This window comes from Glycine max, chromosome 16 (assembly GCF_000004515.6).
Source record: "Glycine max cultivar Williams 82 chromosome 16, Glycine_max_v4.0, whole genome shotgun sequence".
In the NCBI taxonomy this organism is placed as follows: domain Eukaryota; kingdom Viridiplantae; phylum Streptophyta; class Magnoliopsida; order Fabales; family Fabaceae; genus Glycine; species Glycine max.
In genome coordinates this window covers 19,031,656-19,057,499 of record NC_038252.2, presented here as the reverse complement: position 1 = coordinate 19,057,499, position 25,844 = coordinate 19,031,656, and the positions used below count along the sequence as shown (strand labels likewise).

Sequence of the window (25,844 nt, the reverse complement as noted above, 5' to 3'; positions counted from 1 at the left end):
ATTCTTGAACTTAATTTAATAATATTGTAACATTCATGAACCCGTAAACATAGAATAGCTAATGCATTCAAGTGGAATTCGTACACACGAAAATAACTTCAACGCAATGTGTAATTTCAGTTGTAAACTCATTTTTGTCTAGACTTAAAACAATTACTGCCACAACCTATATACTTGATTTCTATATTGTACCACACCACTGAATCAGACTTTCAAATCACCATTTTTCAAATGTGCTTGTATAAAGAAAATTACAAAGCGCAATTAACGAAATTCAATCAAACTTCGACAAGAATAATCGTTATATAACGATTATCACTAGGTATGAATTATATATAATTAGAATAAGTCACCCTTTAAGAATTATATAGAGGGAATGATTAAATATAATCCATCACAATTCCTAATTGGCAAAAAATAGGAAATATCATGAAAACAAACTCAAACACCACAACACATCATTTCACAACAATTTAGTATCGGGACATCAATTGGTCCATTAATATAGTTAATTTGTGAATAAAAATATAAGAATATAATTGAATTAAAAAAAATAGCTCAAAATAACCTAAAATTGATCATCTGGGAATTCCTACACATGTTCATTTTAATCACAAGCATGAGGAACTTATGTCTTATTTAACTATAGTCGCTCAAGTGTTTTCCGTTGTCTTTCTGATACTTTCTAGAGTTTCTCCTCCCATTACTATATTAGGATTCTTGAGCATCATAGAAAAAAGGAACATAAAAGGTAAAAAATATTTTGTAAAACTACTCTTGGTTAAAAGTTATATAATGAAAAATATGATGACTTAATTCTTATTCCTATTTTTCTAATTTATTTTATTAATGATAAAAATACTCTTTTCTCTCTATTAAATAAATAAAAATAGATAAATAAACATCTCTCTTATTTTCTAAAATTTTCTTTTTATTTTCTAAAACTTGTATTTATTATTTATTCCAAACCTCTATTTTAATTCAAATAAAAACACATTTATTTTAATTAAAAACCCTTTTAATTAATTTTTAATTTTTTTAACAAATGGGGTGTTATAGATATACTCACGAATATCCTATAACACCATTTTTTATGTTTTTAATTTATTGATATATTTTTAAATAAACATATATTAACTTAGAAATGTAAGTAATTCTTGATTTTTTATCTCCCTTTTCGGATTTTTATGTAGAAATAAAGAAAAACAATAAATTTTTTAATCCTAATAAAATAGTTAAGAGATTTTCTATTTTATTATTTTTCATTTCTACTTTACAATAAATACAAGTGTATTAATTAATTGAAGATTAAATAGAAAAATAAGCATACAAAAATAATTAATAAATTCTCCCTCCATATTTATATATAAGACTTTATTATCTAATTCATCATGATTAAGGAAAGTTATTAACAATAATAAATTTATCTTAAATTTATAATTTTTTTCAAAATTATAATTATCATTAATAATTTTCTCTTTTAATGTTTGTCAATACATTTTTTTTCTTTGAGAGATATTTTGATTCTAAAAATAATTAAATCTTATAAAAACAATAAAAAAAGGTACAAACATTTCCACGGAGAGGAAAAATGTGTCTAGGAATTGACAAATAACACCAATAGTATTATTAGCAGGATGACTTCACAGTTATATATAGACACATTTGATTTGATTAACTAATTAATTACACTTTTTATCACCTTTCAACCCACACGAGGCAGCACCATGTATACTTGTCAAATTTGTCATGCTTGATACGTTTGGTAAGTTCCGGAAGTGCTATAATGTTGACATCTATGTCTTTCTCCACAGTAAAAACAAACAAAGTAGCATACCTGCATTCCACAAAAATCAAAAGCATAAACATTGAATTCTAGGAAAACAGTAACATTAACATGTGTGTTTGACTGGCCGAAATTAAAACACAAGACTGCAGAAACAAAGAAAAGCATAGAGTATGTGTTCAATGTTGAAGGTTTTTGCAGTTATAGAATTAGTATTGCTGATAGTGTACCCTGGTGCTCATGGTTTGAGCAGAGATGATTTTCCTCCTGGTTTTGTGTTTGGTGCATCAACTTCAGCTTACCAGGTTCATCTCTCTCTTTCTCAATTTCTCAATTTCTCAATGTCTACTATTATATATGTTCTTGTAATTTCTTCCTTTTCACTAGTATAATCCTGTTCACTGTCCTAGTCTTTTGATTCTGTTGCTGAATATGTATTGAACTGAACCTATGTTTTATAAATTTGTAATTGGGGTGATGTGAAAGGTTGAAGGTGCAGCAAATGAAGATGGAAGGAAGCCAAGCATATGGGACACCTTCTCCCAAGCTGGAAATGGTTGTACCCTCTACTCCGTACTCATATATAATATGCTTCGTTTCTTCACTTCAATTCTTTTTTTTTAAAGGTTTAATGTTACTATTTTGTCCAAAGAAATTGAATGCCAAAATCTGTTTTCAGGGAATATGTATGCTGGTAATGGAGATGTTGCTTGTGATCAATATCACAAATATAAGGTCTGTGACTCTATAGAGAACCAAAAGAAATTGTGGTAAAGATACATGCATGCACACAAGATGCATCTTACATATACACCACTGGCTTTAAATTCATGTTTATTCTGAGCAAATATCAGACCTTGGTTTCCTGCAGGAAGATGTCCAGCTCATGGCTGACACGGGCTTAGAGGCCTATAGATTTTCCATATCATGGTCAAGGGTTATTCCAGGTGAGATCATCAAACTGCTGTCATGGAGATTCTTAAATTAATGTCTAAAATAATGTCAAAAGTAACTTGTATTGGACACACACACTTGGTTTGATTTATTCGCAATGAATCTTGGACTCCAACTGAATATAGTTGCCTATATCAAGCTGTTATTTTCATACTGTTCTGACCATCTTGTTATCATGTATTACCAGATGGAAGAGGGCAAGTGAATCCCAAGGGGCTTCAGTATTACAACAACCTTATTAATGAACTGATAAGCCATGGTTCTTATGAAGACTAGATTTTTCTCTAAAAGTTTGATTAACCCTAAGAGAGGTTCTTCCAAGTTATCTGATGTATACATATTTTTGTTGATGATTCCGCATCTTGTAGGGATTGAAGCACATGTTACATTACACCATTGGGACCTACCACAAACACTTGAGGATGAATATGGAGGATGGGTTAGTCCAAGAATTGTGTATGTTCCCAAGCTTCTAGTCTTTAATTCTGTTGACATCTTGTCCTAGATAGGAGATGATCAGAAATGTACCCTGCACAAAATTGTGAAAAGATTTTATTGCGGTTAACATATTTTATCATGAATGCTTTATAGGAAAGACTTCACAACATATGCGGATGTGTGTTTTAGAGAATTTGGTGACAGAGTTAGGTATTGGACTACGGTGAATGAGGCCAATGTTTATGCAGTTTTTGGCTATGATGTTGGAATGTTACCACCTCAGCGGTGTTCTCCCTCCCCTATATTTAACTGCTCCAGAGGAAATTCCACAACTGAGCCATATTTGGTAGCCCATCATATGTTGTTAGCACATGCTTCAGCTGTTAGGTTGTATAGGAAGAAATATCAGGTATAAATTATCTAACAAATGCACCACTCTATTATGTCATTCATTAGGCCTGCTTTTCGCATTTTGAACCATAGTAAGGAAGGATGACATTGAAGGTGATCACCATGATGATGTCATTCTGAAATGGTGATAATCATCATTGAATTTGTTCAGAAAACAATCTCTTTTTGGATGCAGGTCATGCAACATGGCTTAATTGGGTTTAATCTCCTTCCTTTTGGTGTTCTTCCTCAAACAAATTCTATTGAAGATGTAAGGGCTACTCAAAGGGTCCAAGACTTCTCTATCGGGTGGTAAGTAACAATCTAGGCATGGTGTCTCTTTCTAATGCCTGTTGACAGTAACAAATTTGCATCTTGGGATCGCGAAGGACCAAATCTTCAATAAATAAATAAACTGTCAAGTGATGAAACAAGATTTTTATATCTCTGACATGTCCCTCCATATTAGAGTCCTTTAAGATTAAAGCATGACAATCTACACACCACTTTACCTTGCAATTAAGTTAAATTATAAAGAATGTGTTTACAATGATTAAATTCTAGGACTTCTTCATGTTTTTATACCATTTATGAATACCCTGAATGATTTTATATCTGAATGTTTTGGTAATGTATTTTCGTATAGCTATCAAGTTTCAATTATACATTAGTTTCTACACTAGCTAGGCTATGATTTGTTAGTGCAGGTTTATGAATCCCTTCACATTTGGAGATTACCCTGATATAATGAAAAAGAATGCTGGCTCAAGGCTTCCTTCTTTTACTCAAAAGGAATCAAATCTGGTCAGGGGCTCAATCGACTTCATTGGAATAAACTTTTACTACTCATTTTATGTTAAAAACAGTCCTGGCAGCCTGCAGAAGGAGGATAGAGATTACATTGCAGATCTATCGGTGGAAATTGAAAGTATGTCATAAGTTGTTTCCCTGGCTTATTCATATTGCATAACCAATGCCAATTCTATATCAGGGCTCAACAAGTTACTTATTTATAAATGTTTCTTTATTGTGTGAGGTCTTATCCTTAGCTTCATGAATCAAGATACTTCTTCTTTGGCATGGAATTGGAACTATTTACATATTATTTTATTTTTGCAACAACTATGCCATTAAAGGGATCGTGTTTCAATATTTCTGATTTTGTTTCCCATTGATCGTAGAATATATTGGTATTTTTGTTAAATGCTTAAATTCTCTAATTCTTTGGGACAGCAAATCTAATTCTTAATCAATGTCTCTTGCCCGTGCAAACGTTGATACTCCCTGATGGAATTTCTTCTGTATGCAATCTTGTATCTCAGAAACATAAATATCACTAATATATAAATCTGAGTGACAAATTCATTTTCTTTTCTTACCCTATCAGTTCAAGTTTTCCTCTAAAGTACCATAATCCATGTCATCAAACTTTAACAAATTCTATATAATATTTAATATTTGGTCCTTTCATTGCTTAAGACTTATTTAGTTAGTAAACTCCAGTAGGTGAAATCAGTCTGTGCCTGTGGTGTCATCCACGTTTCTCTAATTTTGTGGAACTGAAACAGCTAATTAATGTTCTTTCTGGCTGTAGGATTTGTTCCAAATGATACTTCTACATATGAGGTAAAATAGTAGGAACATGGTGCTATTCCTCTCTATGTATTTCTTTATTTAAGGATGGATCTTCAATACTTTCCACTAACCAGCTCGTTGGTTTAGGTTCCAATTACTACCAAGATTTTCCTTGGGCTGTTAGAGTCACTAAAGAACACTTATGGCAATATTCCAATTTACATACACGAAAATGGTATGGCGATTTTCCTATTCATGACATGATTGAAATCATCAATCAAAAGTTCCATTTTCGTCTCTTTAAACATACTCAGCTGTCCTTTTATCAAGTTGTATGATAACTCTTTTATGCTTTGCAGGCCAACAAACACCTCATAATTCATCATTAGATGACTGGCCGAGGGTGAATTACTTGCATGAATACATAGGAAGTTTGGTTGATGCACTTAGGTAATTCTACTTTGATTTTCATTTTCAAGTGGGAAAGTTAAAAGGGTGTACAATGTCAACATATCACCTCCACTTTATTTAAAATAATTGTCAATTGTTTCATGAAAGCTGATTTTTGTTTACTCTTTTCCTTTATTTTTGACACATTGACAGGAGTGGATTAAATGTAAAAGGGTACTTTGTATGGTCCTTCTTGGATGCATTTGAGTTACTGCTTGGATATGAATCAAGTTATGGCTTATATTACGTAGATATGAATGATCCAAGCTTAAGGAGGATACCTAAGCTCTCTGCTGAATGGTACTCAAATTTTCTGAAAAGGAAGCCTATGGACCCAAAGATCACCAAGGAAATTGAGAAGAATGCAACTTTGCTTTCACACAATCTCTCACTGCATAATGCCACATAAAGTAATCAGGACAAGTTAAAAATTCAGGACTAGGATAAGGGGACCAATAATTTGCAACTTAGTGCTACCACGCGAATGAATAAAAGGACATTGGTTCATGATGTCAAATCATATGAAACATTTAGATTTTGATCAATGTAACTTCCTGTCCTACTATAGAAAACATTCTTGTCGAGTATTTCATGATTGAAAATCAGACATCATGGCACTTGAACTCAAGGGTCTCATACTTTTTTCTTTTTTATTTAATCAGCAAAAAAATATATCTATTACTATAGCAAAAGGTACAAGTAGTACCATCAGTCCCATACAGATGATGATAATAAAGAACACCATCTTTGTATTCTTATTTAAGATATTTGCTACCAATTTAAGATGGAAAAAATAATCTATAATCACCAAATTATTTTTATTATCATTGAATGATTGGTGATAATTGCTTGATCATTCTTAAATTAAATTAAAATATTAATTAGGGTGCGTTTGTTTACTGTTTTAAAAATAGTTTTCAGCTTTATTTTTAGTAAATGCGTTTTATTTTTAAAATTATATTTAAAAATAAAAATTATGCAACCTTCTCGATATTTTTCTGAATGATAAAAGAAAAACAGCCCTACAAAACAAGCAGACACAGGTTTTTTTTCATATCTATATGATATTTTCCTAAAATACACAACCTTTTCAAAAAAATTTCAAACTGCACCACTTTAATGCAAATCTAAGGAAGTCAGGGTTGGCCACCCTGACTTCCATTGATTTTTAGTTTTTAATTTAAATTATTGAAATAATATAAATATTTTTTTAATTGGCTTTAAAAATATTTTTTATTAAAATATTTTTTTAATAAGAAAATAATATTATTAAATATAATTATTTTTCTTATATTATTTAATTTATATAAGACATTTTTTAGGTGAATATTTTTTTTTAAATCCGAATTTTGTCTAATCATATATTTGCTTTAGTAAAAAAAAATTAAAACTCTTAATATTATTATTTTACTAAATATAATTTGTTTGTTTATGTCATTATATTTCTTTTTTTAAATAATAATACTTTTTGTTTAACAATTTATTTATAGAAGAACATTATACTATATTATCAATAAAATACTTAAATAATTACATTTGGCTAAGGAAAAACTTGAGATGAAGACATGTTGGAATAATTGTTTCTGTTATGATCATGTTGTCAACAAATTCCACATTTTTTTCGATTCATTTTTGTTTCGTCCATCTCAGTAGGAATACAAGTTGAAACCGGACGACCCTTTACGATCATCTTTATCCTTGGATCAAGACCCACTGATCTCCTTCATATTCCTGTCACATTCATTCGTGTGGCAGTAAACCAAAGAAGTTTTCATAGACGTGTAAAATATGTTGTAAAGTGAATAGCAGCGACACATAGTTCATGGGATCAATATTGACAGATTTACAGTCAACCAGACGTGAGAACACGATAATTGTTTAGCCTGATATTCACCACAATCATACTTTTGGGATTGTAACATTACTCTAAACCTTCCAGGTGGTCTGAGTGTTTAAAGTGGGGATTGAGTCTAAGGCATGATAAATTGTTATATTGAGATTATGAAATTGTGATTGAGATTGTGTGTAAGTGATTGAGATTGTATGACACCCTCTACCCCCCACACATATATGTACTAATAATAAAAAAAATAATTAAAAAAATTAAACTTAATTCAAGTTTTTAAAACATATTTAAATACAAGCCTTTCAAGAGGATAACAGACTCACATTCACCTTTCTAACATCATCATAAAACTTTTCTAAATAAATAATAAATTCACTTCGGCTCAAACTTTCTATCAGAGCGTTGTGTCCCGACGTCCTTCAGCACATGGTTCGTTAAAGCAATTCACCTAGTCATCTGCACCCCCGAACACAAAGTTTAAGATCATCACAGGATCCAAACACAAACAACACACGGGGAGTGAGTTATCACATTCCTAACTAATAGAGAAACAAGACAACTAGATATACATATCATATAAACCAAATAAAACTTAGTTACAAGTAATTCACGTAATTCCACCACTTTGTCATTCAAAGTTCACTTTTCAATCATTAATCACATTACACTAGAATCACACGCTCTGATCAAGACATAATAACACATCAATTTCATAATAAACAATTAGCAAGCGCATGAGATAGTTATGCTGAGACTCAAGCCTATATGCAATGTGGTACCATGTCAATGAAAAATCACCCTGGGCGCTTAGGAGTACATAACAAGACACACCATACAATGGGTTTGTCAGGTCACTCTCACTAACTAAGATCATAGGGAGACCAGTCAGGGTCACGATGTTTTGCGAGAATGCTCCAACCATATCGGATCAACATAGGCTTAAAGGAGCACTCAAACCCGGTGACCCCCAAGGCCTACACTCTGAAGAGTCTGTCAGGGCCTTTCCCTCCTAATTTAGGTCCAACCCCTAAAATCATTTTAGCATACAGACACTACTCGTGAATTATACAATACCCATGACCTCACACTCGTGTGTTAAACACGTATAACATATTGCGCTACAATTTAACACTAGTTCATAAATAGGAAACCTACACTTTCTCTTTAACACTGGTTCCAAAATAAGAAACCTACACTTTCTCTTTAACACTGCGCATTTACACTTTTCTCAAGATAACACTGGTCGGGTTATTGTACAATTCATAGCTTACAACACAAATAATGTCACATCAAGAGTTAATCACACACTTATTTACAATCAAAACTCATTCACAATTTCACATCTCATAATGTCACAATCCACCATCACATGTTTTCACGTATCTCATAATTCAACACATGTTCTACTTTACACTTTTAGTCAATCTCAATAACAATATTATAATCTCAAGGCAACATATTATTCCATAATTCATCACATATTTCATTTATAAACACTGCTCATGAATTATACAATACCAGGACCTCGCACTTATGTTTCAAACATGTTTAACACATTTGCGCTACAATTTAACACTGGTTCCTAACTAGGAACCTACACTTTCTCTTTAACATTGTGCATAAACACTGGTCTGGTTATTGTATAATTCATAGCTCACAATATAATTAATGTAACATCAAGTGTTAAACACATCCACTTATTCACAATCGAATATCATGTCCACACTTTAACATCTCATAACATCACATCAATCATCTCATAACATTCCTAATGATATTCATAAGGTACAACACACATATGTTCATCAAATTTAACCATAATATTCTCAAACACCAACACTTAATAATTTTTGGAATCATACTATAACACTCTACAATATTATTTACATAAATTATTAATATAAATAACTACCTCTATATATATAAGCTAGCATACATCATATTGAATCACAAATATCAAAGTAAGCTTTCAATGCACAAATTCTAAATAATTATATGAACACTTTGGTCAATTTCAATTATGATATTAATTTTTTAAATTATATATAAAAACCTAAAAAAGCAAGAAAAAGAGAAAATACAAAATCAATATCTCTCTCTAAAATTTTCCTTACTTTATTTCATCAATTCATATTAATTAGAAAAATGCTCGATTTATAGGGTTCACGCTCAACACAATAGCATATCAATTTCACAATAATTGGTCTGTCAAATATATATAATTCACTGTAATAATTATAAGGATGAAATGAAAATTGCAAAAACACTACAAAACTCATTCCAATCCCTTATCTCTGAGCGGACTCACGTGTCTTCAGCCAGCGATAGCAGCATCTCTAATGGTTCCATGAAATTCTTTCAGTTATTCCTTCGACTGCTCCGATAGAATTCTCAAACGTAAGAGAGACGAAGAAGAGATTTAAACCTCCACTTGTACTGTCTTCATGTGATTCCTTTTTCTCCCTCCACGAATATTATTTCGTAAATCCCAACGGTGGAAGTGTGAGCAATTGAATTTCTAACAACATATACAAATTTCATGAAAATCCAACGGTTAGCGAAACCGGGAACATAGTTTTACCGAGACAGTTTTGGGTTTCTGCGGGAAATTGAAAGACTACAATGCAAAGGGACTCCCTTTAAGCTCAGACATGATTTTGAAATTCCCAACGGTGCGAATGTTCGTAATTGGGTTGTAAACCTGGTGTTTAAAGTTCACGACGATCCAACGGTGAATGAGTCTGAGATCGTCGTTTTTCAGAAACAGGTTTAGTGAGCTGCGGGAAAAAGAAAGAGTTTTGAGAGGAGAAGGGAAAAAACGAAAATGAGAGGCAGAGGAGGCTGAGGAGTCAGTCTGAAAAACCTAGCATGTTACTATTTATAGCTAGGGGCATTTACGACCTATTATTTACTCTATTTATTTATTTTTATTATTTTTACTAAAACATTTTTTTAAATTTATTTATGAAAAAAATGGGATGTTACAATTTCACCTCTCTTAAAAGAAGTTTCGTCCCCGAAACTTGCCGAAAAATCGAGAAAAAGATATCTCGCATATGATTCTCAATATCAAGTTGTGTGTCTAGTTGAAACTCTTTTTCCGTTACTCTGATCACAAGACTCCTCTGCACTTAACAACTAAATCTGGTGATCCTCGTTTTCTCAATGATAGTATTTCATAAGTAAGTCTTCTCACGAGAGTGACATCTCAACTATAATAGAATGTGAAAGACATACTATTTGGATTAGGGTAATATCATAGGAAACACGAATAACAATTTGAAACAAACAAATATACACAAGAACACGCGACTAAACACATGATCGACCCTTTTTTTTTTTAACATGGGACAGTTCAAGAAAAGAAGGAAGAAAAAAAATGTTGAGACTTTCACGCTCCATCAATCCTAGTTCACAATGAATATCGAGAATACATGATTTGTCTACCCTTGAGTCTAAGCCTCTTCCTTCAACATGATCTTTCTCACTTTCGTATACTTGACTCATAAGTCTTGCTTCAAGAAATCGTATCGGTCCAACTCTAAGATGTCCTCGTGATACTAACTGAATGAGCAAAACAAATCACTTCTCACTTCTATAAAATTGTTCAAACTTAAGTTTTACTCCCTATATAAATTTCACCAGAAAGCTTAAACTTACTCGAGTCATCTTTAACAAGCATTAAGGTTAATCCAATGAGTCCTAAAATAACTTTTTGGTTTGACTACTAGTTAAGAGCATTTAATCTTAATCTTAGGTTTCCTCTCATCTCAAAACAACTTTTGCCCAAGAAGGATTTGTAGTTATCTTCCACCTAGACGTAGCATACTCTAAGGGTCATCTTCATCTAACTAAAATGCATAACAAAACTCTTAGCTCGAAACATGATGCCCAAGGGTCTATAACAACCTTATAATACACATCATAATTCAACTTAACTGGAAACATACTAAACATTAATCATCAAAACCACAACAAGAGCTAACTCAGGGTGGGAGATCCTATCACGCATTCTACGAACACACATGAACATCAATCATATTATGACATGACCAGGTACACATAGAGGTCACAATAGGTACTAAGGTATTTCTTAAAGCATCCACAAACTTTTTCCATATTAAGGTAAAAAGAACTAATATTTATCTTGCTAATCATACAACTATCATCAATAATCTTTTAGGTCACCTACCTTACGCAAGAACACTCACTCTTGAATCCTTCTATGCTTTACTAACTACCTTACTCTTTTCTTAAGGTTTCACATTAAACCTCTTAACTATTCTTCACAACTTTTCCAACTACTCTATATTCTTAAACAACTCTTTACCAGTCATCTCTTAGGAACTAGGATTACAATTTTCTATGGGTACCGCACTCATAAGATTCTCAATTTCACACTTAGGTGGTAACTAAGCATATCCTCAAGGAGCACAAGTACTTGACTTATTAAGTTTACTTTCATTTGTAAGTACAAGGATCATGCCTACTCAAGGATTTCCTCTCGTACGCCTTAATGTGATTAACAACAGTGGAGTCTTTCTCTATTCGTAACAAAAATAACAACATCACAATATATCAAGCAGTTTAACAAGACATGATTGAAATATGAGAAACCAATAATAAGATGAACACTCGATTGATTAGGAGACAATAATTTTGAAATAAAGAAAAATGATCACTTATTCAGAATCAACAACAATATTTCAATGAATTCTAGAAACGAAAACATGACCACAATGTACACCCATATGAGGACGTTAATAATTGCTTGATTGTGACAGAAACATCAATAATCCAAATGTTTGATGTTGGCTCACAACACAAAGAATGAATTATACTCAAGCTTGGAAGCATAATTGAATTACTTGACTTAAGCACACAACACAAAGAATAGTTTGCACTAGAATCAGAAGGTACGGTCAAAAGAGTATTCTTTATGAATTTTTTTTTATGAGTCATTGAACTATAGAGTATCACCATCGCTAAGAACAAGAATCTCAAACAACCATACTCTTTATGCAATTAAGGTAAAACACCATACTACAAGTATACATAGAATTATAATGTTCTTATAATAAGTATACAACTTACATATAAGAAGTAAGAATTAAATAGTTAATAAGGTTGTATTAAGGAATCATAAACTTCAACTACTACATTCACGACTACGCACAAAATAAAGGGAGTTAAGTAGTCATGCGTTTACACATCAAGAAAGACACACTCATCCAAGAAATATATATGGTTCAAAAGATTTTCACAACACTAATCCACACATCAAGATAGAAATAAGTTTATTAACAACATACATGCAGGAAGATAAGGGCTCATTAAGGCATTATCCATCAATATAAGGACTACTTGAATCACCCAATGGCTTGCCATAAAGTCCAACCGCACTTCGCAAATTATAGAGATGGCCAGTCTCATAACTCATGACTCAACAGTGGATTTATGGTATAGCAAACATTAAGGATGCAAGGTACATACATGCATTATTATTAAGTCTCATTTAATCATGTAGGAGAAAATACGAATAATAATTCAAGCATCTTTAACAAAAGCATTTATAAGTAACCACATAGAGTGCACACCAGAATATGATAAGCATATAACACACTGGCCAAAAGGTTCGACCAGCTCTGATACCACTAAATGTGACACCCTCTACCCCACACATATATGTACTAATAATAAAAGAAATAATTAAAAAAATTAAAATTAATTCAAGTTTTTAAAACATATTTAAATACAAGCCTTTCAAGAGGGTAGCAGGCTCACATTCACCTTTCTAACATCATCATAAAAATTTTCTAAATAAATATTAAATTCACATCGGCTCAAACAAGGCCATCTATAAAACCCTATATCCCAATGCCACATCCTATCAGAGCGTTGTGTCCCGATGTCCATCGGCACATGGTTCCTTAAAGCAATTCACCTAGTCATCTGCTCCCCCGAACACAAAGTTCAAGATCATCACAGGATCTAAACACAAACAACACACGGGGAGTGAGTTATCACATTCCTAACTAATAGAGAAACAAGACAACTAGATATACATATCATATAAACCAAATAAAACTTAGTTACACGTAATTCCACCACTTTGTCATTCAAAGTTCACTTTTCAATCATCAATCACATTACACAAGAATCACATCCTCTGATCAAGACATAATAACACATCAATTTCATATTAAACAATTAGCAAGCGCACGAGACAATTATGCTGAGACTCAAGCCTATATGCAATGTGGTATCATGTCAGTGAAAAACCACCCTGGGGCGCTTAGGAGAACATAACAAGACACACCACACAATGGGTTTGTCAGGTCACTCTCACTAAGTAAGATCATAGGGAGACCAGTCAGGGTCACGATGTTTTGCGAGAATGCTCCAACCATATGGGATCAGCATAGGCTTAAAGGAGCACTCAAACCCGGTGACCCCCAAGGCCTACACTCCGAAGAGTCCGTCAGGGCCTCTCCCTCCTGATTCAGGTCCAACCCCTAAAATTATTTTAGCACACAGACACTGCTCGTGAATTATACAATACCCATGACCTCACACTTATGTGTTAAACACGTACAACATATTGCGCTACAATTTAACACTAATTCATAAATAGGAAACCTACACTTTCTCTTTAACACTGGTTCCTAAATAGGAAACCTACGTTTTCTCTTTAACACTGCGCATTTACACTTTTCTCAAGATAACACTGGTCGGGTTATTGTACAATTCACAGCTTACAACACAAATAATGTCACATCAAGAGTTAATCACACACTTATTTACAACCAAAACTCATTCACAATTTCACATCTCATAATGTCACAATCCATCATCACATGTTTTCACGTATCTCATAATTCAACACATGTTCTACTTTACACTTTTACTAAATCTCAATAACAATATTATAATCTCAAGGCAACATATTATTCCATAATTCATCACATATTTCATTTATAAACATTGCTCATGAATTATACAATAACACGACCTCGCACTCATGTTTCAAACATGTTTAACACATTTGCGCTACAATTTAACACTGGTTCCTAACTAGGAACGTACACTATCTCCTTAACACTGCGCATAAACACTGGTCTGGTTATTGTATAATTCATAGCTCACAATATAATTAATGTAACATCAAGTGTTAAACACATCCACTTATTCACAATCGAATATCATGTCCACACTTTAACATCTCATAACATCACATCAACCAACTCATAACATTCCTAATGATATTCATAAGGTACAACACACACATGTTCATCAAATTTAACCATAATATTCTCAAACACCAACACTTAATAATTTTTGGAATCATACTATAACACTCTACAATATTATTTACAAAAATTATTAATATAAATAACTACCTCTATATATATAAGCTAGCATACATCATATTGAATCACAAATATCAAAGTAAGCTTTCAATGCACAAATTCTAAATAATTATATGAACACTTTGGTCAATTTCAATTATGATATTAATTTTTTAAATTATATATAAAAACCTAAAAAAAGTAAGAAAAAGAGAAAATACAAAATCAATATCTCTCTAAATTTTTCCTTACTTTATTTCATCAATTCATATTAATTAGAAAAATGCTCGATTTATAGGGTTCACGCTCAACACAATAGCATATCAATTTCACAACAATTGGTCTGTCAAACATATATAATTCACTGTAATAATTATAAGGATGAAATGAAAATTGCAAAAACACCCCAAAACTCATTCCAATTGTTATCTCTAAGGATCCCTACACATGTTCTCACTAATCCCCAATTGTGAATAACTCATCCCTTACCTCTGAGCGGACTCACGTGTCTTCAGCTAGCGATAGCAGCATCTCTAGCAGTTCGCTGAAATTCTTTCAGTTATTCCTCCGACTGCTCCGATAGAATTCTCAAACGTTAGAGAGACGAAGAAGAGATTTAAACCTCCACTTGTACTGTCTTCATGTGATTCCTTTTTCTCCCTCCACGAATATTATTTCGTAAATTCCAACGGTGGAAGTGTGAGCAATTGAATTTCTAACAACATATATAAATTTCATGAAAATCCAACGGTTAGTGAAACCGGGATCATAATTTTACCGAGGCAGTTTTGGGTTTCTGCGGGAAATTGAAAGGCTACAATGCGAAGGGACTCCCTTTAAGCTCAGACATGATTTTGAAATTCCCAATGGTTAGAATGTTCAGAATTGGGTTGTGAACATGGTTTTTAAATTTCACGACGATCCAACGGTGAATGAGGTTGAAATCATCGTTTTTCTGAGACAGGTTTAGTGAGCTACGGGAAAAAGAAAGGGTTTTGAGAGGAGAAGGGGAAAAACGAAAATGAGAGAAAGAGGAGGCTGAGGAGTCAGTCCGAAAAACCTAGCATGTTACTATTTATAGCTAGGGAATTTATGACCAATTATTTACTCTATTTATTTATTTTTATTATTTTTACTAAAAAAAATTTAAATTTATTTATGAAAAAAATGGGATGTTACACATGTGTATGGAGATATTGTACGCATTGAGTTGTGAGTTATGAATTGTACCATCACACAACTGTAAAACCCTTTGAGGGTGATGTGCGGCGAGTTTTATGATAGGCTCCACCGTGGGAACCCGACGAGTCTAATCATTTTGAGGTGTAACGAGTTAAAATAATTTTGAAAACAATTGAGTAGTTGTGTGTATTCCATAGTTCATAGGTAAAGTCTGTTTTTGTGCCATTCATATAGTCATATTGTGTAATGTGCATATGATTAATGAGGTGTGATAACATATAACTTTGGGATTATAACATTGTTATTAAGATTGGGTGTATGCGATAAGTTGAGTATATGTTAAATTGTAAGATATATGTGTATTGAGATATTGTACGCATTGAGTTGTGAGTTATGAACTGTACAATCACATAATTATAAGATCTTTTAAGGGCGATGAGTTAATATGCAATGAGTACTGTGATGTGATCCACTATGGGAACCTGGTGAGTTTAATCACTTTGAAGTGTGACGAGTTAAAAATATTTTGAGAAAATTTGAGGAATCATGTGTTTTGTTTAGTTCATATATAGAGTTTGTGTTAAAATGTTTTCTGGGTTGGACCAGAATCAGGAGGAAGAGACCGTGACGGACTCTTCTATGTATAAATACATTCGGCTTGAGTGCTTCTTTAAGTCTATATTGATCTCATAGGATTTAAGCATTCTCGCAAAATGGAGTAATCCAGTTTGGTTTCCCTATGATTCCACCTAGTTAAAGTGACTTGACTTCCAATTTGTGGTCCGTCTTGTCATGTACTCCTAGGTGCCCCATGAGATTTCTCACTAACATGGTACCACATTACATATAGGATTGAGTCTTAGTATATCTGTTGCATAACGCCTGTGTAATGATCATTGTGACTGGTTATGTGATGGCGTCGCAGTGGTGCATTAAGGAGGCTTCCGTGAAGAGCAACGCCGTCGTCCACCATCGAGGGAGCTTCGTGACCGTCCACCGTCGAGGTAAGCGCCGAAAACCAAGGATAACTTGATCCGTAACCCGCTTACAGATCAGGTGATCCGTAAAGTACAGAAACATAGTTTACGGATCAAGTGATCCGTAAGCATGTTCTGGATCAACTTGATCCGTAACATGCTTACGGATCACTTGATCCATAACACTCACAGCTTCATTTTAAAATTGCCAAATATTTGATACATTGAGTTTTTTTTTGAAGTTAGGAATTTTGGTTATTAGGATCACCTCTAAATGTATGCTAAATATTTGATAAATTGTGTCATTTTGGAGAATATCAACTGTTTGAATCTAATTTAATGCGAATATGTAATTTCCTTTTATGTAATTGTCACTTAGAACTGAATGTGGTATCGAAAAACTGATTCAAACGCCCAGGCAACCTCAGCAAATTAAGTTCAAAAGTAACATGATTAGGACAATCTTGTTTGCATAAAACATTTTTAGTGAAATGTGGATAAATAGATATTTTTTATATAAAAAACAGCAAACAAAATATATATTATCAAGGTACCATGGGTACCCAAAAGCTATTACAAATCCATATCCATGTTAAACGCATTCCTTGTTTAGATACATAGATAGTCCAAATATTAATTAGATCATACAGAGCAGAGATGAGTGAACTACAATAAAGGAGAAATATAGAAAAGATTGGGAAACTTATGAGGAGGGAAAGTAGATAAGAAGAACTCTATACAAGAGTTATGATAACTGATCATTTTCAAAACCCATTATTATAAGACAAATAGCTTAAGGTAGAGCTAATGATATTGATGAGTAGAAGAATTTGCAGGAATAGTATGCTCAGGGAAAAGTTTGGCATATAAACCAAGATGAATTTAGTTTGTCTTATACATATACATATAAAACCTGATAGCTTTCAATGGAAAATCATGGGGAACAAAGTAAAAGGAAAAATGAAAAAATAAATCCCTATGCTATTTGAAGGTGACAAATAAAAAACCAAGCTCACTCTTGATCAAATAGCTAAATGAAAACGAAGAACAAAGGTTGGATATTAATGAGCATTGCAGCTATGTACTAAGATTACACTTCTAAATTTAGAGCAGCTGGAAAATTGTTATAAAAATATTCCTGAAAAAATTATTATGGCAAGAAATGGAAATAGATAGAAGAATGATGAGAATGTAGCTAGCCAAGAAAGTGTACGAGCTCAAGATGCTAAACCAAAAAAAAAGTACTTTTTAAAAGCATAAAACAATAAACCTGTAATAAGAATATTAAATTTGCACACACAACAACAAAACTAATCCTTGTACTTTGGAATAAACTCAACTTTGATGCCTCCTATGATGACATCTCCTTTTCCAACCTTAGGCACCAAAGTAACCAGCACAACATCGTCTTCTTCAGCTTCTAAACACTCGAGCACTTTCGATATCCCTACCTTAAAACTAGTGTTGATATTATGGCCTTGTCCATGGAACAAATTAACAAAAGTTCCCACAAACTCTGTCTGGTCCGGTTCACTCAAATTATCTTCATCATCATCAATATGAACATCAAACTTTACATATTTATCACTCCCATGTCTTCATGGTGTGGCTTATCAACAGCACCCACCCATGTATGAACAGTGTTATGAGGAGCAGCCATTTGCTTGTACATGAAGGCTAGAACAATTCTTTGGTACTTGCTTATTCATGAAGGCTTCCCATGAACAATTCTTTGGTACTTGCTAGCACCATTTGCTTGTACATGAAGGCTAGATTATACAAAGCTTGTTGATGAGAAGGCCTATCATCATTAGGGTCAAGTTTATTGTAGTTCAGATCAACCACGTGAAATTTGCGTTACTTTGAGTGAATGAAATTAGTGATTGAATTTGCGGTACTCATTTGCAGATCATGGTTAGGACCAGAGGATTAGGTCGTGCCTTAGGTCACGTTACTGGCAGAGGTGTTGGTAGAGGAGATCGTGATGATTCCGATTATGCTCCGCAGCGTCGACGGCTTACCGCATCCGCACGGAGGCAGCGAGTCGTTGTGACTGCGGTGCACGATGAGCCAATGGTCCCTGCGCCAGATGTTGAGGCTGATGTATTTCCGGATGACCCGATGGCACCAGTTGATTCTAAGGACATTGTGTCAGACATTCTTGTGGACACAAGCGCGAAGGCTGTTGAGGATGAGCATGAGGGATTTCCGGGTGGTCCGAGCGACCCATCCGTGTTGACCCAGTATGCGGATCACGTTGCTTGCAGCGTATGGACGGGAGAGGTATTTATAATATTTATTTTTAGTTACTTGCAAATTATACTTTATGATTGAAATTAGTTTTCCTTTAAATGATGATTTTAACGAATTTTGCGTTCCTTTATATTTCAATTCAGGAGCGTCCTGAGTTGAAGTTATCCTCTCACGGGAGGAAGGTCCATAGTTTTGGCAGGCCTGTCCCTACCATTGAGGGACTCGTTGCTGGGACAGGACTAAGTCCTCTGATCGCGTGTTCGGTAGACATCGATGATCAGAGACTTTTGTCCTTGTTTGTGGAGTGGTGGCACCGGGAGACGTCTAGTTTCCATCTCCCGGTGGGAGAGCTCACGATCACGCTAGACGACGTCTCCTCGCTTCTCCATCTACCCGTGGTTGGCGACTTGCACGCCTTTTAGCCCTTGCACGTGGATGATGCAGTTCAGATGCTGGTGGACTTATTGATGGTCTCTGCAGAGTCTGCCAGGGCTGAGACAGCCCAGTGTCGTGGACCGTACATACGCCTAAAATGGGTACGTGACATATACGAGCGCCGATGCCAGGCAGGTCGTTGGACAACTGCGGCTCACGCATATCTTCTTCATCTTCTGGATTGCACTCTGTTTGCTAACAAGAGTGCAACCAATGTGCATGTTGTGTACTTGGAGGCCCTTCGTGACCTCAGTATGACGGGGAGGTACGCCTGGGGAGTGGCTGCTCTGGTGCATATGTACGACCAGCTGAACGATGAATCTATCAGCCACAGCCGACAACTTGTCGGTTGCATCACACTACTGCAGGTAACAAATATGTTTTTCATTCGTTCAGGTTCAACAATGTTCAACTTTAAATTTTGTTAGACTTTCTTTATTAATGTTTATCATTATGATGTTACATCTGTAGTGCTGGATTTACGAGCACTTTCCCTCAGTCGCGGACTCAACTGCTGATCAAGAATACGATGAGGATTCCCCGCGTGCATGTAGGTGGATTGCGAAGAAGAAGACCATGAAGAGCATTCGTACACCGGCGTACAGGGAGCACCTGGACCAACTCCGGATTCTGGATGTGTGTTGGATCCCGTATGGGGAACATCGATCGGTCCGGGACTTCCATGTCATATCATGTTATTCCGGTCTCTTGCACTGGGGGCCTGTTGCTATTTATTACCGACCAGAGAGGGTCGTGCGGCAGTTTGGATACACGCAGACCATTCCTGCTCCTCCTGTCGATTCATGGGTGTCGTACGATGATATACACGACAGGTGGATGCACTACTCGAATCATATCGTTCCAGCAGGTGAGGTGTGCGTTGTGCCAGGTCAGTGTGCCAGTGACTACATGGACTGGTTCTTCCGCATCTCGCATCATTTCATGACACCAGGCCATGCATCAGATCCTCTGCCTGATGGTCATGCCCCACAGACGGATATCCCTCACGTGTCGGAGCCAGGAACATCGTCGACATCTGTGGAGGAGCCTGGACATGCAGTGGTAAGTAATACCAATAATTTACGTCATTTACCTCAATATTTGCATAATAATATGTGTAATCTGTTTGTTTTATATTTAATAGGAAGTTTCTGATGACATTGCTGAGAGGTTGGAGCGCCATCTAAGTTTAGGGGTAGTCACGCCAGACTCATCGACACATGAGGTGATCGAAGAATGCCTCAGGATGGCCAGGAGTGTGACACAAGACCATCTAGTATATGTTAGGTCTAGACGCAGGCGGCGCACGAATCAGGCGTAGTTTATTTACATATTTTATATTGATATTTCATGTATATACAGATATTGTACACGAACCCATTTTATTAGTATTGTTGGTTTTATTTATTTTCATTAGTAATGTTAGTTTTATTTATTTCCATTGATTGTGTATTCCATTTGTGTCTATATACACGCGTGTTATTAAAATGGTCTAGTTAACTTAGTTATAGTATATGTAAATTATTATAAATGGTCTAGTTAACTTAGTTTATCAACTAATAAAAAGTAATTTTAAATATAACTTTAAATATAATTGAAATAAAGAAGTTGAAAAGGGTGTAGAAAAAAATAAATTAAACAAAAAATGGACATCATGAGTAGAGGTCATAGAAAAAAATAAATTAATTTTTTTTTAATTTTGTTCTATCAAATTAAAAAAAAATGTTTTTTAGATATTTATACAATGCCAATGTAAAGATGTGACGTCATTCGTTATCTAAGATCCTTATTTTATATAACGTACTAATATTTTTAAATTCTCTTATAATTACTATTTTTCCTCTTATATTAATGATCATGTAAAAAAATGTATTCTAAAATAGTTAGTATTTTAATTTTTAATATAATATTAAGTATTTTTTTATTTATATTCTTTATAATATTAATGATATGATCAATTATAAAAATAAAAAAAAATTAATGATGATAATATTAATTTTATAAAATTATTATTATCTTTTATCTATTTATTGATTTTTATTAATATGTATAAAATAACCTTAAACAATAATTATAATGGGACTAAGTATTTTAATATCATCTTCTAAAAAATATATTCTAAAAAAATATATTATAAAATTAATTATTTATAATAAATCAATATTTATAAATAGATTATAATTAATAAAATAAATAATTATATTTAATTATATTATAATTAATAAAATAAATATCTTTAAATGTATAAATTATATTTTAAATTTGTAATAAATAATTACGGATAAAGCTGATCTGTAAGTCTATTACGGATCAACTTGATCCGGAAGCTGGCGTCTCACTCTTACGGATCAAGTTGATCCGTAAGTCTTAAAAATCAACTTACGGATCAACTTGATCCGTAAGAGGAGAAATTAGTAGAGGCAATTTTGCCATTTTTAAAAAATGCTGAATGCACCAGCAATAATGCTGGGTGCACCTAGCAACACTCTATCTCATCCACTCCAAGAAGTGCAGCCCACAAAAACAACAGATGATTCTAATACAAGAAGGCCTGGTTAGCCTTGGAACAAAGACACAAAGAAGAAAGGTGGTGGAAAACAGAAAAAGTTGCTATTCTATTATTCTAATATTCCTTGTGTTGCATCATGCTTTTGTATTATGTTCCACAGAACTGCATCATTTTTATAAAAGTTTCAATGTTTCTTGTGTCAAATGGCCCAGCAAATAATGCTTTGGTTGTTTGCAGAGGTGAGAAAGGGAAGAAAGCTAAGCAGATGACTTAACTCCACCATCCCAACAAAAAAAAAAAGCTTTTCGTTTCTTTTTCGACACCCTTTTTCAATTTTTGTACATTATTCACAAAATTGTATTTTATTGGATGAGTTTTAGTATGGTGTTCAAACATCGATTCTAATAGAAATTTTAATATGCACATTCTAGTCTCAAATATCAATTTCTAGAAACGAAAGAAAGTATTTATGTTTGGAAATGTGTTTTGTTCTTGGCTTTTGGAAGCGTAAATCTATTTCTAGAGGCTGTCACTCTAGCCATTTTGAGTATACAATTTAAAAGGTGAACTTAAATAATGGATGCAATAGTGGTGTAAGAAAATAGCAAGATAATTAGTATAATAGGGTCTATTTCTTTCATAGTACATATTTGAAGGGAAACTAAACATTTAAACAAAACCTCACATGTGTGTGATGTGGCTAAATGCAATCTTTTGAAAGATTAAATGCTAACAAATCTGATAAGAGACTCATTCATTGCATTGTGATAGATGTGAATGTTCAGTTGTTCACTTCACATGCATATGCTCTATGTCAATATCAGTCAACCGAGTTCAATAAATGAATAATAGTTGATCAATTCATAACTGTCAATAACCAAGTACCAAAAAACTATTTGAGTGATGACTACTCCCTTCGATCTCATTTATAAAAAAAAAAATAATAATTTCACACTTATTAAAAAAATTAATCAAATTTATTAAATTGTCTGAATCCCAATTAAAGGAAATAAATATTTAAGTTATTCTAATTTCAAAAGGATAAATACTATACAGCACATTCTTTTAACATTAAAATGCCCTTTATTTTAAATGGAATTTGATGTTTTAAATATATGTTTTGTTCTTTAATGTGAGATTACTTGGTTGTTAGTTCAGGAGTTCAAGCCTTTTGGACATTTTTTATGATCAGCTTGATGAATGCTATCATACACTTTCATTAAACTATTGGATTTGATTACACTGATTGAAATTGTTGGAAAAAAAAATCAATCTGGATATATATCTTTGTTTCTTATCAGTTTTCCACTCTTTTGACGAACAAAACAATATCTTAATTTTGTTTCTAATATATGGTAAATTTGATGAGCTGATCTGTCATGGCCACGGATAAATCCCAATGGAGCCTATTGCTTTCATGGCTACGACAGAGAATTGTTCATTTTGTACTTCAGTCTATGATGAATGCTATCATGCACGGCCCTTGATGATGATTGTACATGATAGTATTCATCATTTTTGTTTGAGTCTCATGTTGTGGATAAAATAGTATTGACAAATTCACTCCTCCGAAGAGAAGCTCATCAGGCCATTAATCACACAATCTTCCAGACATATGTTCCTGTCTCCTTAGAACTCAAGGACAGAGGTAGGAACCTATGGAACAGATCCTGTTCAAGTAAGGTAGTTACAATAGGAATTTGGTTACATAAATGCTTGTGCTTCATGACACCCTCGTGATATGTTTCTATCTTCTAACTCTCTTAGGCATATATCTCTCATTTTCTAACTGAATTGGTCTGATTAATGATTGTTGTTTTCTCGTGTGTTACTCAACGCCTACAATCTTCCTGCCATGGTGTTTCTTACATGACATCCTCAACATTAATCCTAAATCTTATATTTTCTAGAAAAAAAATGTACGGGAAAAAATGAAGTAAATCCTCTTGTGTGAATTTATTGCTTGTTAAAAAGTAATATATTCAGGGCACTAGTAACATAATTCACGCACACCATTATCAAATATGCTGTTAAAATTAAATTGAAATTAGATTTAGACTTGTGGAAAGGACATACTTTAGATTATGCAAAGTTTGAGAGGAATAGAGAATAAATAATGACTATATTAGAGAATAAATTGAGCTGGAAAGAAGAATGTCGGGATGATTAAAGAGTGATTTAAAGAGAAAGTGATTCTCATCATAATCCCGAATTTGCAAGTAACATTGACATTCTATGAGGCAAAAATGAGAGAAGCTGAAAGATAAGAAAGGAAGTTAATAATGTTAGGTTTAATATAGGAGATAAAGAGGTTGATACGGCATCATCACAAGTCAAACGAGAGGGGGAAAAAAACTATATTGCACGCAGATTACATTTTCAAGACCAATTAATATGCAATTTTACTATATTTGATATTGTATTATTTTTCATTTGCGAATTGTTTTTGCATTTTATGTAATGAGAGATGATGGATATTTCTTCTGATATTTCAGTGAGGATGTATGTTTTGTTATGTGAATATATATCATGCGTGAGGCATGCCTCGGATTATGCAGATGGGAATTTGAATGATGAGGTCCAGTATTATGTTTTTCTTTATTGAAAGTGAATTCACCATATTCTTTTGGAAACTTCTCTATGGTGACATTGTTTAGGTTCATTTCTTTCATGTCTAGATAAATGATGCATAAAAGTTCATTTATGCTAGCTTTCTATTATGGAAATAAGTGTTGGCATGTTGCACATATGTCATATGCTGCATATTAACGTTAGCATACGTTGTGTTTCTAATAATATATGTTTACAAGTAGCTGGAACTTCAGTACCTAACTTGGGGCCCCATTATCTAAATGTAATAATAATGGTGTATAAAATAATGATTAATCTGTATTAAAAAAATTGACCAATAATTTTTTATTTACTAATTATATATTTTTTATTTATAAGATTCAAATTTAAGATTTTAGTTTAAAAAATATAAGTCTACTTTCACTCCAACCACAAAATATCTAAAATAATTTTACTTATTTGTTATCTTCTGGATGGACAAGTAACTCCAATTACTATACTTCATTCAACAATTACCTTTAAATTTAATTCTTTTTTTAAAACCCAACTGCATATTAGTCTTTAAATATTAAATTTTTATTTTGTTGTATGTAATGGCTGAATCACAACGGATATATATACACACACACGAGAAAGAACTATTAAAGGTGGATAAGAAAAAGATAAGCAAGCCATAATAGGAAACAGAAGGCAGAGGTAGATTTGGAGAGGGATTTGAATTCTCTAAAATTGGACAAATTCTAATTATCTTAATACAGGAAATAGCATGCCTGGTTGTCATGATCCTAATGCAAAAATAATGAATTAAATCATGATAGGAAAAACTTAACGGTGAAATCTAGCAGTCCTCGGTGAAGTGTCGTCAATTCGTCATGTATCGAATTTCTGAAGATAATCGATAATACTAAATCAAATTTCAAGATGACGTTATCGAAAGTAGAGACAATACACATTTTCTCATCATCACTTTTGAACAATCTTATACACTTTAAATCAAGAGTAAATCCTATGATCTCCACACTTCAATTTGGCTAGTAACTGTTGACCAGTTAAAAAAACGGCTAAAACTCGTTCCAAATGAAAGAAATAACTTGTGATACAGGTTAACTCATCATTTGCCGATTATAAA

General features: G+C 33.3%; 3 protein-coding genes across 3 annotated transcripts; all 3 read left to right on the top strand.

Moving 5' to 3' along the window:
- The first annotated feature begins 1,798 nt into the window (after positions 1-1,798).
- On the top strand, positions 1,799-6,279 carry LOC100803190 (beta-glucosidase 11). The gene is made up of 13 exons (XM_003547815.5): positions 1,799-2,091; positions 2,273-2,342; positions 2,466-2,521; positions 2,658-2,733; positions 2,928-2,999; positions 3,109-3,196; positions 3,332-3,587; positions 3,765-3,880; positions 4,276-4,496; positions 5,163-5,194; positions 5,291-5,378; positions 5,503-5,593; positions 5,747-6,279. Exons 1-13 carry the CDS (start codon positions 1,960-1,962, stop codon positions 6,000-6,002), a joined length of 1,554 nt encoding a protein of 517 aa, XP_003547863.1. The 5' UTR covers positions 1,799-1,959; the 3' UTR covers positions 6,003-6,279.
- Positions 6,280-18,858: 12,579 nt separating this feature from the next.
- Positions 18,859-19,731, top strand: LOC102662087 (protein MAIN-LIKE 2-like). The gene is made up of 3 exons (XM_006599851.1): positions 18,859-19,230; positions 19,344-19,598; positions 19,681-19,731. The coding sequence occupies exons 1-3, from the start codon at positions 18,859-18,861 to the stop codon at positions 19,729-19,731; spliced, it is 678 nt and encodes a 225-aa protein (XP_006599914.1).
- A 158-nt stretch (positions 19,732-19,889) lies between these two features.
- On the top strand, positions 19,890-20,956 carry LOC102662212 (protein MAIN-LIKE 1-like). Its single transcript, XM_006599852.1, has 3 exons — positions 19,890-20,003; positions 20,107-20,697; positions 20,780-20,956. Exons 1-3 carry the CDS (start codon positions 19,890-19,892, stop codon positions 20,954-20,956), a joined length of 882 nt encoding a protein of 293 aa, XP_006599915.1.
- Positions 20,957-25,844: the final 4,888 nt, after the last annotated feature.